This window comes from Rosa rugosa, chromosome 7 (assembly GCF_958449725.1).
Source record: "Rosa rugosa chromosome 7, drRosRugo1.1, whole genome shotgun sequence".
In the NCBI taxonomy this organism is placed as follows: Eukaryota; Viridiplantae; Streptophyta; class Magnoliopsida; order Rosales; family Rosaceae; genus Rosa; species Rosa rugosa.
Window position 1 is genome coordinate 38,247,335 of NC_084826.1, and position 14,128 is coordinate 38,261,462.

Genomic DNA, 14,128 nt, shown 5'->3' on the forward strand with positions numbered 1-14,128 from the left:
CGTTGACCTGGTTAACGACTAACTGAGAGTCACTGAAGATGTTGACACTGTCAGCCCCTAAGTCGATGGCGAGGAGTAGGCCGGCAATGAGTACTTCATACTCCGCCATGTTGTTTGAGGCTTTGAAATCGAACTTCAACGCGTATTCCACGTTCAGCCCCCCAAGTCCTGTTAAGATGACTCCGGCGCCGCTGGCCTTGGCGCTAGCGGAGCCGTCTACGTGCATGTTCCAGTCTGACTGCTGGGGAGCTGGCTCTTCAGCGGTCACCATTTCCGTTCCGGGTTCTGTCCCCGTGTTGAGTTTGAGCTGACGCTCGGTGAGTTCGGCAATGAAGTCTGCCACCGCCTGGCCCTTCATAGCGGTTCTTGGTTTGTAATCAATGTCAAACTCGCTGAGCTCGATGGCCCACTTGCTGAGGCCCCCCGAATGCTCAGGGTTCTGCATTACCTGTCTCAGCGGTTGATTGGTTAACACATGGATTGTGTGGGCCTGAAAGTACTGGCGGAGGCGTCTAGCGGCAACGATGAGTGTGAGAGCAAGTTGCTCTAAGGGAGGATATCTTGTTTCTGCTCCGTTCATGCCTCTGCCGGCGTAGAACACTGGGAGCTCCTCCTGGCTTTCACGCCGGACAATGGCGCAGCTTACCGCTGACTCTGATACCGCTAGGTATATGTACAATGTTTCTCCTTGCACAGGAATGGACAGAAGTGGGACTGCCGTCAGGTACTCTTTCAAACTCTGGAATGCCGCCTGACATTCTGGGTTCCAGTTGATGACTTTCTTGTGAGTCGTTTTTAGGACTTTGAAAAATGGGGCACATTTGTCCGTGAGTCTGGAGATGAATCGAGAAAGGGCGGTTAGCTTGCCCTGGAGGCTCTGGACGTGCACCTTCCACTCAGGGTCCTTCAAGTTGAGGATGGCTTGTACCTTATCCGGGTTAGCCTCTATGCCTCGTTCGCTGACGATATAACCCAGAAATTTGCTGGCGGTGACGCCAAAGAAACACTTTTCTGGGTTGAGGCGCATGCCATAGGCCAAGAGAATGGTGACTATGATTCTGAGGTTTGCCACATGCCCGCTGGCCCTTATGCTCTTGACCAACATGTCGTCCAAGTAGAACTCGATTATTTTGCCAAGATGTTCCGCGAACATGGCATTCATCAGTCGTTGATAAGTTGCGCCGGCGTTCTTCAGACCGAAAGGCATAACATTGTAGCAGTATAAGCCCTTGTCGGTGGTGAAGGTGGTGCATTCCTGGTCGCCGGGATGCATCTTGATCTGATTATAGCAGGAGAAAGCATCCATCATGCTGATGAGCTCATGTCTGGCGGTTGCATCAACCAGTTGATCAATGCGGGGTAGTGGGAAACTATCCTTTGGGCATGCCTTGTTAAGATTTTTGAAGTCGACACACATCCGCCACTTTCCGCTGGGCTTTTTGACCATAACCAGGTTGGAAATCCACTAGGGATAGATGACTTGGCGGATGAACCCAATGCCCTGGAGCTTGGCAACCTCTTCCCTTATTGCACGGTACTTTTCTTCATCAAAGGCTCTCCGCTTCTGCTTGATAGGATAGAAGGATGGTTTGATGCTCAATTTGTGTGTGATGATTTCAGGGGAGATACCTGGCATGTCTGCGTATGACCATGCAAAGACGGCAGCGTTGTCACGTAGGAACTGAGTGAGTTCCGCCGCCACCTCTGGGTCTAATTGAGCGCCTATGCGGACTGTCCGCTCAGGGTGCTCGTCCGAGATACAGACAACCTTCAACAACGTTTCTGGGTTGATTGGCTCCTTCTTTACATACTTCTTCTCGTCATCCCTAGGATCCTCGAAGATATTTGGTGGCGGTGCATGGTTTCCCACCGTCAGGATTTCATGGCCGCTCGCTGACCGTGCTATAGTCGTTGAATAACATTCTCGTGCCAATTGCTGACTTCCCTTCACACAGCCCGTGTTGTTGGGTGTAGGGAACTTCATGAGAAGCTTGTACCCGGCAATGATGCATTTGAGCTTGTTGAGTGCCGGTCGGCCAATGATGGCGTTATACGAGCTGAAACAATCGACCACTATGAACTCTGTATGTACCTCCGCCATACATGGACTAGCCAATAGCTAGTCGCATATAGTCAGAACCTAGCGGTTGCGTGACGTCACCGGAGAAGCTGAGCAGTGGCTCATGATCTTGGAGTAGTTTTTTGTTCCGCTTGAGGTGGTTGTAGCAACCATTGAATATGTCGTTGACAGCGGATCCGCTATCCACCAGGATTCTTCCCACTGACCATTTATCGAGAATTGCGTCGATCAAGAATGGATCGTCGTGGGGTAGATGCACTCCGCGCTCCTCCTCCTCTGAGAAGGTGATAGGCTCCCAGCCAGACTTTGGGAGTTTAGCGGATGTTGCAGATTTCCTTGGGGTGGTTAGCGCGGGTATAGCGCTTTCTTACCCTATGAGACATGTTGGTGATTGGAGCACCGCCGTCGATGGTGTTGATGCGGCCCAAGGGCTCAATGTTGGCGATCACAGGTGGTGGTTGGCGCACCTTGAATTGCTCCATCTTGCCGTCACGGTACAAGGTTTCAATGGCCGTTTTGAAAGCATTGCAGTTGTTGGTGTTGTGACCGTTGTCCTAGTTGTATTTGCACCACCTGCAGGTGTTTCTTGGTTTTCCCGTTTTTGGGTACCTTCCTGGGGGTGGCGGTGGGATCTGATCCTTGCACTGATCGTATATTTCCTCATATGAGGCCGTGAGAACTGTAAACACTGCATACCGCTGAGAGGACTCCGTCTGTTTGTTACGGTTATCCCCGCGTGGTGGGCGGTTGCCCTTATTATAATGGTCCTTCTGCCGCTTGTTCTGGTAGTGGCCCTGTTGCCACTTTCTCTTCTTATCAGTTGGCGGCGCAGCAGGGGTCTTGCTAGCGGTCTCCTGATGACTGGAGGAGGGTTGTGTTGACTTTGCTGGTGTTGGTGGTGGCGGTGGGGTTTCTCCATATGTGATGAATTCTGCCTGGGCATGAATGACCGCCTCACTCATGACGTGGTCGTACACGGCATTTGGATGATTGTAATTGAGGTGATAGAGGAATGGCCCTTTGAGGAGTCCCTGCTTGAAGGCCGTCGAAGCCATTGTTTTATCAAGATCGCGACATTGAGATGCTGCCACCCGTCACCTTGTGACAAATGCCTTCAGTGTTTCTTCCGTACCCTCCTTGACGTTGAACAACTGACTTGTGTTGTGGTGTCCGGCGGACAGTAGGATGAACCGAGAAAGGAAGGCGTGTTATAATGCGTGGAATGAGTCGATGGATCCCGGCGGACATTCAAAGAACCAGTTCATTGCCTCACTGTCCAGCGTTTCGCTGAATAAGTGGCACAGGGTGGCGTCATCAAATCCCTTGTTGTTGGTGACCTTCTTGAAGGTGTCCATATGGATGAAAGGATCGGACCTACCGCTGTAATGTGACATTTTTGGAGTCTTTGCATGCGCCGGCCTGACAGCCTGCAAGATCGTAGCGGTGAATGGTCCTGGCCTGGACGCGAAAAGCGGATTTGAAATTGGCGCTGGGGCGCCCGACTCCGCCCGGATTAACCTTTGCTCTAACTGTTGCATCCTTTCCAGTATTTGGACGGTTGAGTCGCCAGCGGGGCCTGGCTGGATATTCCGCTGGACTAGTCCTCGCCTAGGGGCAGGTGGATTTCCCTCAGTCCTAGCCCTAGCCCCCGAGCGGTAGGTGTGCGGCAATGATTCTGCCTCTTGCTCCATCATTAGCTGGGGTGCGGGGGGTGGCCCCATTCCCAATAACTCTGGTGGGTTCAGCGGGACCTGCATCTGCACTACTGGTGCCGGTACTAATACGCTGGTATTAGGCCGGCTGTGCCTGGTGCTCCGTGATTGTTCGTTCTGCGCTGGGTTGGCGTTTACTTCCCGCGCCCTTTTTAGTTCATCGAACCGTGACATCAACGTGGCCACCTGCCTATGGGCCTCGGCCTTTTCCTTGCGCTCCTGTTCACGCTCTCTGTTTGCCTTGTGAAGATCCGCCAGTGCCAGCTTATACAGAGTGGTGAGATCTTGGCCCGGTGGGCGGCTGCTACTTGGATTTACCTCACCACCGGGGTTGGCCGGGGTGCTGAATAGTGCGCGGTTAATGTTTACCGCTGGGTTGGTGGGTTGGGGAATGGCGGACTGGTCCACCTGCTCTTCAGCGTTTCCCCCGCTATCGTTAGTCATGGTAATTGTGGTGGGATGACCTTTTGTTCAAGGATTCCCACAGACAGCGCCAATATTAATGCTCAAAGTTCGGCGGTAACCGAACCTTCGTTTAACGCGGGTCCGGTGGGCGGATCGCTACTCCCTGGACTTGGTGATCTTTGCTAGCTGCCAAATGAAAGACAGGGCGTCAGAGGGAGACCGCGTTGGGCGGTCTTCTCTTCTCTAATGCCTAAGTCAGTCAATGCATATAGATAGCATAACAATAAATGAGTAGTAAATGCGTAATTAATTAGGAGAGAGGAGAGAACCTTTAATAGGTGAGGAGAGATTTGCTCTTTTCCTTGTTTTCGATGTGGGACTGATGTGCTTCGATTCCCAGCGTCTGGAGCTTCTGATGCTATCTTGACGCGGCGTGTGGTGGCGCGTCAGCGGTGATCTGGGGGCAATCCGGGGCTCAGGCGGTAGCCCGCCTGGCTGTGTTTCCGTAGGTCACTCCTTTGGCGGGAGTCAGTACCGCTGGCGGTACTATGAGCGTGGCTCATTATAACTAATTATGCTTGCAAATGCACATGTATTTACATGGCGTGTGGGAGATGGCAAAACCATAAAATACTGGTATGATCCTTGGCTGCTCCCTACTGCTCTTATCTCTCATGCTCTTCCTAATGCTGTAATTGATGATAATGCCATTGTTTGCAATTTTTGGGATGATTCTGGTTGGAACTTTGATCTTCTATCTTCTGTCTTCCCTGCTCACTTGGTTAGTCTAGCAATTAACTTAGCTACTGGCTTTGAGGGGTGTGGAGATGATGTCCAAATTTGGGCTGCCACCTCTAATGGCTGTTTTAGTGTTAAATCTGCCTACAACTTGATATTTGATTTCTCCCCTCCCATCAACCCTCACTGAAAAATTGTTTGGCATCTTAATATTCCCCCCAAACAGAAGATCTTTCTATGGACTACTCTTCATATGAAATTGTTGACCAATATTCAGAGAGCTAGACAAGGCTTTGCTACTTCTAGTACCTACTCCATATGCAACTCTACAGATGAAACCTAGTTATGTCCTTAACTCTTTTATACTTGACTGGAATGGTTGGCTTGCTGCTCAATTGCATTGCACTGCTCTGATTTGCATCTCCAATGAAGTATTCAAATGAAGTGTGTCAAAATTGAATTTAAAGGATGACGTGACAATGTTATTTTTGTTCAACTTCTTCTCCAATAGATTGTGTCAAATAATATCAATATTTGATTTCTTTTTAAAATTATTTTATCTACAAATAATTGACTTTTTTAATCTCTTTCTTCTCTCCTACTTCTTCTCAACTTATTCTCCTTCTGATTCTTCATCTCCTTCACCACTTCTCCTTCTTAATTCCTTATTTATCCTCTTCTTCTAGGTTTTGTTTTTTTTTTTTTTTTTTGACGAGAAACATCAGATGCCCAGAAATTTTATTGCTTCTGGGGGTGAATTGATGGGCGGTGATCGGTGGGTCTTGGCCGGCAGTGAAACATGCCCATTGGACGGCGGTGAGGGCTGGAGTCGATTAGGGAGATGACAGTAGAGAAGATGTGTAGCGGTGAGGTCATAGATGAAGGAGGAGCTGTGAGAGGAGATGGGAAAGCCAATCTCTAGAGAGAAGAGATCTGGGTAGGAATCTGAAAGTTTCAGTGTGGGTAGGAAGAACGAGAGAGAGAGAGAGAGAAAGAGAGGGGAAGGAAAGAGGGAGAAGGAGAGAGAAATAATAAAATAATAAAAGACAGATGAGTTTGGTGCTGTCAAATTTGACAGCCCAAGCGAAGAGGTCATTTCCACATCAGATTTGGCATATGGGTTGGAGTGATTTCATATGTCTTTTATTACCGTTAGAAGCCTCCACGTGGCTTTGACTACTCCATTGGAGATGGTCCAAGGGTATCAAATGGTGCAATATGTTTGTTTGTGTTTGTTGACACATTTGGAAATGGAGGAATAAACAAATATTTTATCCTACCTTCACTATGCCTCTTAATCCCGAAAAAATTATTTTGAGTTCTGCTGAGGAATGGAAACTCGCTATTCTTAAGACTAAAGTTTCTAGAACTTATGATTTCTCTATGCTTGCTTGGATGAGGCCTCCTGAAAATTACTATAAGCTTAATGTTGATAGCACTAGGGCTTCTCTGTTTGGAAAAATTGGTGCCTGGTGGTGTCATTAGAGATCATTTGGTAAATGGGTTACTGGCTTTCAAGTTAACTTGGGTGTTGGTGCTGTCCTTGATGCTGAGGCTTGGGGTCTTTATTTTGGTCTGAGACTTGCAAGAACCCTCTGTATTTCTAACCTTGAGATTGAATCAGATTCTGCTATTCTAGTTCATTTACTTCAGAGGCATGATCTCTCTCTGCACCCTCTTGGGTCTTTGATTAATGGTTGCCATCACTTCATTTCTGCTCTGGAAAATACCAAGATTACTCACATTTTTCTTGAGTGTAAAATGACTGCTGATGCCTTGGCTAAAATGAGTGTTGAGCATTCCCTTGGTCTAATCATATTTGAAGAGCCTCCTATTCATGCCTCTCAAGCCTACCTTGATGACATTGATCAATTGATGGTGTTCTCAGAGTCAGGAGAACTGGAAATGATCCCAACACTCGGCTGTTTTCTTTCTTCTCTGTTTTGGGCCTTTTATGGCTCTCTTGTAACCAAAAATAAAAATAAAAGATAGGCAGAAATAACACTGTTGGAGAATAATCCATTCTACAATCAGTAAGACCCTGGTTAAAACTCACGGCAGCTTCTATGTGCCTTAAACTAGTGCCAGAAACTCCTGTGAAGATGCAGCTATCCATGATATGGTTATCTAGTTTTGGGTGACTCCACAAGGCTCACCATAACGCTAAATGGTGCAAAAAATTGAGTCATTCCTACCCAGTTCTATACAACTTTACATGTTGTCTTTCCGCAGGTACTAAAAACAACCTAAGCTGCAGTCGGCATAATATTATATGCCGACCACTACCATTTGAGAAAACCACACCTATCCGTGCTCCCCACGACATTCTCATCAGTAGAATCAGATTCACTTCCCACAGTTTCATCTGAACTATCGCTTGGAAGGAGTTGTATGCGGTCGGCATGCTCGATAACCCAATCGGTGAATTCAGGAGATGCTGCCCATTCTGCTAGAGCATGCCGTGTTGATTCCATTGTAAAATCATCCCACTCTTTCTTTGTGAACTTCTTTCGGTTTCGCATCTTGTGGAAGGTTGAATAGTACTCCTGTTGATCACATGTCCTAAAAGATGGCGACACAACACCTGCAATAAACAAACAAGAACATATCAGTTGAAAGTGTGATATGGCAGCCCAGAACTTTGTGTATGTGCTAGAATATTATGCAATAAGTAACAAACTACAAAACTTCACCAGGTCAAATGAACTCAATTTTACTGAACTCTTATGAGGCCAAATAAACTCTCTGTGGCAAAAGAAATAATAACTCAATCTCTTTTTCAAACCATTTTAGAAACAGTGCATCTATGACTGCATTGTCGGTACTAAATCAAAATATACATGAAGTACAGCAGCAAAAAAAAATCCATAACCAAAAAGTCATACCTTTAACAGGAGAATCAGACCAAGCAGATGCACCCCTTGTACTGTTCCATGCCTCTAGTGCGCTGGACCTGCTAAGGAACTCTGGACGACTGTGTCTTCCTGTGACGTGTCTTCCTTTCTGCTGTAAAGGACTCCCACTCGCACCATTTGACTGATTCCTGCACAAAATCAATTTATGTCTTGGTGTGAAAGCATACAAACAAAAATGACCAGCTGCAAATAAATCTGGCTAAAATGTTGTATCATCTAATCCAAATAACATAAAGACCATAGTCCATTGAAAATTCAAAGAATATCTCAATAAATGGTAATCCATTGTTCTAACATAAGTTTCTAGAGGAGTTACTATTTATCTTTCAGATACAAAAGATAATTAGATTTCGCAAATTTATTTCAAGGAAAATATATTATTATGAAGAACATTAATTGAATGATGAATCAGCAATGAATTATACCTAAAACATAGTTTAAAACTATTCCTGGTGAGATGCATTCATTTCTTCAATGCTGATTACTTATGCAAAAGAATGCACAGACTTACATTCTACCATGCCACTTCACAGAAGTGATAAGTTTGCAGATAACCAAGCAGGAAACCAACGCTCCAACAGCCAAAGGAGTATCGAGAGTGCTCTGTAAAAAATAAAATAATGCAAAAGGGAATAACAGATGAGAAAATGCAACACAAATCAGTGAGAGTCTCTAAGGAGGACCTAAAAATGACAACTCCATGAGGACTTTCAAAACAACAGTTGGATAAGTGTTTCAGATAGTTGAAATATTATTTTATTCAACATACAAGTCCTCAACCTTTAATTTGAAAGACCTCATGGAGTCTTCATTTTAAACGCAACCATGGACATTATGCCAGTATATAAAACTACTCCGGGATCATGTGGACATAAGACAAATGCAAATAAAGACAGGTTTGCAGTGACTTTCTCCTCATAGTGTAGGCCAGAAACAAGTAATTTGTGTACAGTCCAACACTGATCCTCAAAGAGACAAGTATTTTATGTCTACTGAGAATAAATTTTATATAATAGCTAAATCATAGAACACAAAGACGTGATCATATATTAAGGTTATTTCAATTATTCTCCTTTGACAAGCTTTACACGAAAATTGCTCAGAAACTTTGTTTGCACTTTTATCTAGGCACCATACAGGCCGAATTATAGGATTCTTTCATCTATAGCAAATACACGAACAATGTTTGTGCCTGCAGATGGGTACTTCGCTTCTAAGGGTCCATGTATTATCCCACACTATTTATGTAAGCGCCAGGGTGCCCAAACTCGGCAAAATAACCCTGGAATTCTTTCTACTTAATTACCAAGTATTCAGCCAAAATGAATGCAATAGAAAACCTGCGAGATGAACGTGATTCCAAAAAAGCGGATTGCCCACATAGCAAATTGGGCTACAACAACATCTACTGTTCCATCCTTTGAGATGAAAAGCTTCCTCCCAATCCAGTAACCTAGTGCAGCACCCATAAGGATAATCGCCACCAGTAAAAATTTAGAGATCTGCAAGAAAACAACAATGACAGGATAACTAAGGCAATATACTATCATGTAATTGGAGAAGAAGTAACAGATGCAGGGTAATTAATCTTAACCATTATTCTGTCCAGTTTTATAATAACTATTATCATATTGATATGATTCTCTCGTTCAAAACTATTGATTTGCAAACATGCTGCACAAGACATCCTGAAAGCATTATTGATTAGAATGCTGTTTGGAGCAGCCAACACCAAGGTGCTCAGAAAGCAGAGCAAAGGTTCAGCTTCATGGGGGCTATCAGGGACTCAGGTGATATGGTTTCGTGTCATTTTAAGTTAGTGGGCTATTTGGTGCTGAAACTTGCTAGAAAAATAAAAGGAAGATGATACAATTTCCAACTTTATGTTGTTTCTTAAAGAGACTGGAATCAAAATAAAGTTTTTTGTTTTAATTAAATTTGCTGATTGGGTCTCTGTTTTATATTCTTTTGTTTGGATTATGATAAAAAAAAAATGTGGCAGTAGTAAACTGAAGTATAAGAAGTTGCTCTGTTTTGATTAGTTCGTCAATGTGCTTGAAATTAAATGTGAAATTGCCTTTTAAGACACCAAACCTGTTTATGAGAGATTTAATTTGCTTGCCCTACCCCTTACTAAAAAGGGTTATTTACACAGGTTTGTGCATTTGTGCTTCTTTGTTCTTTTCGTAAATAGGAATGGTGAAATCAAATAAAGAGGGAAGAGAGGCTAGGTCTAAGAGACATGTCAGATCTTCCTTGGCCAGGAAAGAATGGGCACAGGCTTTCATTTATTTATTTCTTTTACAAATAAGTTTCTGAAATTTTCATCTCCAAAGTACCCTAGCTTATTCACTTAAGCATGTCTAAGTCAGCTTAAGTATCGTTCCAGGCACTCGAATGTTACATTTCAACACTCTGAGAACAAAACTTGGACCTTTTGGAAGTGGAGCAAAGATGTTTGCAATATGTTATTCGCCCAAAAAATACATAATGAGCTTTTATGACTATATGCCAAATTCAACTCAACTATGCCTTTGTTCCTAAAGAGACAGATCTCAAATAAAAATTTGGATGCTTAACAGTCTTCCAGGGCCATAAGCTCATGAATTAAACTGTCTTTCACAGTTTCATCCTCATGATTTCTTGTCTCTTACCAACTATTCCTCTCTGTAATAACTCAAGAAACTCACTCTTCTATTCTTCTAACAAAATTTCTGATATCTGTGTAGGCATCATGAACCATTTCATTTTGATGTTACATCATCCACCCTTCAATTGGTGCCAAAAACTAACCCTCCTTCCTAATTGTAGTCTCTGTGCCACGAATCTGCCACATAAGCCGAGGTAACCTCATTTACCTGGACCTGACCTTAGCCCCTAGGCAAGAAGCCCTAAATGGGCCTGAAGTCCTAAAGGGACTTGAGTTTGGATGGTACTTGGAGAATGAGTCTAACTTGTAAGAACTCTAATTCGAGAAGAACAAAGAAGCTTAATTCTCCCATTCAAAAAAAAAAAAGCTTAACATTACAAGGAAACGGACAATGAAGCTTTAATTCTATAAGGACTTCTCTCACACCTTCTCAATTCAAATTCTCTCTTTCCCTTTTTTCTCTATTAATATTATGAGGGCTGTGGGTGTAACTGGAATTGCTTGTGAGTGATCAAACACCTTGTGGTCTCTTTGTATTCTCTTTAGGGGAAGTAGCCAGTACAAATCTCATTCTCTTGAGTTCTATGATGAATGAACTGGAGTATTTCCAATCTCAATACACACACACACACACACACACACACACACACATATATATATATACAGAGAGAGAGAGAGAGGGGGGGAGCAGGTTTAGAAACTCTCAATAAGTGGTGGAAGATTATTCAGCAATTAGGGGAGGGATAGGTTGCAAAACAGCCAATATTTAGGGAAAATGCAATAATGCTGAAACATATCCATTTGTCCATATTTAGACATTTCACAGATTTTTAGAATAATAATGGAAAGGATACACAATATTGGAATGGTAACCACCAGGATCAAAAACATTTACAAGAGTACTGCCAATAGAAACAGTTATTAAAATTAAAACAAATTGGGAGAAATTCTTACCAGATTGTGCATGTCTTCACTAATCCCAAAATTTACAAGAATTGAATTTACCATGACAGAGAAGTGATGAAAAAGATAAGATCCAGCTCCAAGCTGAAAACGAAATTTAAGTTGTAAAGTAGTTTTACACAACTAAAGAACTTACTTTGAAGCAACAGAAGATTTGAGACAACCCTTACCACTGATCCATATACAGTAACAAGATAGAAGAAATTTTTTCTTCCAAATGGCAGCAATTTCATTCCCTACATGAATCAATGAAAAAGGATTATGAAAAGCACTGCCTAAAAATCTTCAAGCTAAAATCTTAGATAAAGATGAAATCACAAAAGCCAGAAATTCCTATTCCTCTTGTACTTTTTGGCAGTAAACCTCAAATTAACATTCAAACTACCAAAAAATAAAAATAAAAAGGAAGAAAAGTTTCTTCGGAGAGGAAAGATCACGAATTACATGAAATAAAAGTATATGAGAAAAAACCAAAACACAATTTATCTAAAATTAATCCTGAACAAGATCTTGAAACAGAAGCCTACAACGCTGCAAAAAAACTTCACTGTATTTCAGAGCTCTTCACCTAGTTGACATTACACACACACAGAGAATGCATGAATGCTCAAGGACAAATGGAATGTGAAGTTGGAGTCTGTTGGGAATACAGACAGGAACCAAAAAGATCTGATGACCTCTAAAATTACAGCATCCTTGTTACTGCAGAAGTACACATGCTCCGCAAAAAAACAACACAAATAAAATAATTCCTGGTACTATGTTACTACCCTATTTTAAGAGGAGGAGAACATAACCTATAAGGGTAGAAGTTGGTCGAAGTGCAACCGAGGCAAGGAAAGAAATGGACAGTATTCCCTTTTAATTATCAACTTGAGTAACGTGCATTGAGTATAAGGTATTTAATGGTGGACACAGTTTTGTGTAAAAATGATTTGGTTAACTAATAAAGAATTTCTTATCTGCTTTTCTCATTTATTTGGGACCATCAAGCAGTACACTTTTCGCTTTTTATAACTCTCCCATCCTATCTGTCTATCCAATCCAGTTTAGTAGCATCTCAGTTATAGTGAGTTATGTTTCTTGGCTAAAACTTATAAAGTATATACAATATAGTGAACAAAGTCAAAAATTATGTGGTAGTGCATGTGTTTTTGTCTGTTTGCTAGTCATGAGTCGTATAGCAAAGAAGAGTTTAAAGCTGAAAATAAAAGAAAACGAAAATAAAACTAATGTCGACACTAAAACCATCTAAAACAATAAAAGAAAAGAAAAAGTACCTGGAAGAGAAGGAATATAACGACCATAAAAACTCCTATAACCATTGAAGTGCTATAATAAAAATGAACCCAACTACTGATGCTTGGTGCCAGCAACAGTAAAATGAATCCCACTGCTAGAAACCAAAGGCGCCATTGCTGAGAAACTGCATAGATAAAATTAAGATAACTATCAAATTTTAGCATAAAAAAAAAAAAACAAATTGAGCTGGCTATCATTTTATTTTTGAAAGACCTTCTTCAACAGTGATGGTGGAAGACCCAAGTAAATTGCCAATGTACTTGACATCAACATATTTCTCCTCATAAGGGGACATGACAGATTCCCATAGCCCTTTCTCGAGAGTTTTCCACTCATCATTTCTACACTGACAGAGTCCAAGCGAATCATTACTGCAAATAATCCACGGGTCAAGCAAAACAAACCGCAGAAAAAATATACATTATATATATAATATCATGTCCTCTGAAGGAGTATAGAAAGAAGGGACTGAACTGCAAAACAGCATAGTTAAGGCATTTCACTCACCGGTGAAAACAGACCTCAATTTTGCTATGCAACCTCTCTGGGATTACGACAGATGGAGACAGAGTAATCCGAAAGGAATTTGCATAACTCCCAATTTTTGATCTAGGGATACCAGAAACTCGAACCCGCTCACAAAATAACACATCTTTAGAACCAGCGGTAGGCGAGTGCCCAGAAAGAGAAAGCGGTGTTGGGTTGACATTTAGTACTGGATTTTCAAGATCAATACCTGTAATTTCATATTGCCATGTTATATATTGAAACCCCACAAAAGTAGCAACAAAGACTCTGAAAGGTCTCAAAATATGTTTAGGAGCTGAACAAGTGTACAGATTAGTGATCCACAGAGAGCAAATCTAAAAATGAATAATCTAATTAAAATTGATTCCTTTAATCTGACAGTTATTGAAGCCAAATACTGAAAACCCAACACTCCCTCTAGTCTGGTTAAGAAACCAAACACACCCCACCCTCTAGTCTGGTTGCGAAACCAAACAAAGAGTTCATGCAGTAATAATCATATTAAGAAAACGCAACTAGAAAATTGAAGAAAAAAGGTGGATGGATATACCTTTCCCGGTAGGGGTAGGGGTAGGGGTAGGGGTAGTGGAACATAAGAACCATCTCAGAAAGAGAGAGAAAACGAAGAGAGGAAGGGTAGCCATTGCATCCCACAACTAGTCTCAGTACTTCTCTCTCAAAAGTCTCAACGGAAGCTATGGCTGGGGTAGCCCTTTCTTGATTAGCGCGGCGTTCGACTGCTATATATTTAAATGTCTTCTCTCTCCAGCTAATTTTATTTTATATTCCTCGCTGTAAAATCAACCGGCAATATTTGCCCGCGTTTTGCTGCAGG

The 14,128-nt window shown here is 42.5% G+C and overlaps 1 protein-coding gene across 2 annotated transcripts; it reads right to left on the reverse strand.

The window, feature by feature from the left end:
- Positions 1 to 6,911: 6,911 nt before the first annotated feature.
- Positions 6,912 to 14,128, reverse strand: LOC133723387 (uncharacterized). 2 transcript variants are annotated; one of them, XM_062150217.1, is made up of 10 exons: positions 13,844 to 14,128; positions 13,273 to 13,501; positions 12,979 to 13,106; positions 12,744 to 12,889; positions 11,634 to 11,699; positions 11,455 to 11,547; positions 9,191 to 9,352; positions 8,362 to 8,453; positions 7,821 to 7,978; positions 6,912 to 7,519 (listed from the first exon to the last, which is right to left on the reverse strand). In XM_062150217.1, exons 1-10 carry the CDS (start codon positions 13,935 to 13,937, stop codon positions 7,218 to 7,220), a joined length of 1,470 nt encoding a protein of 489 aa, XP_062006201.1. In that variant the 5' UTR covers positions 13,938 to 14,128; the 3' UTR covers positions 6,912 to 7,217. The 2 variants fall into 2 exon arrangements, with proteins under 2 accessions (XP_062006201.1, XP_062006200.1); XM_062150216.1 differs by having other exon boundaries at positions 12,979 to 13,136; positions 13,844 to 14,124.

Excerpts from the sequence above, each read along its gene's own strand:
- LOC133723387 (XM_062150216.1), bottom strand. The coding sequence starts at position 13,937 with ATGGCTACCCTTCCTCTCTTCGTTTTCTCTCTCTTTCTGAGATGGTTC. Across the intron at positions 13,502-13,843 it reads CCCTACCCCTACCGGGAAAG|GTATTGATCTTGAAAATCCA; the intron begins GTATATCCATCC and ends ATGAAATTACAG. Across the intron at positions 7,520-7,820 it reads GTCTGATTCTCCTGTTAAAG|GTGTTGTGTCGCCATCTTTT; the intron begins GTATGACTTTTT and ends TGTTTATTGCAG.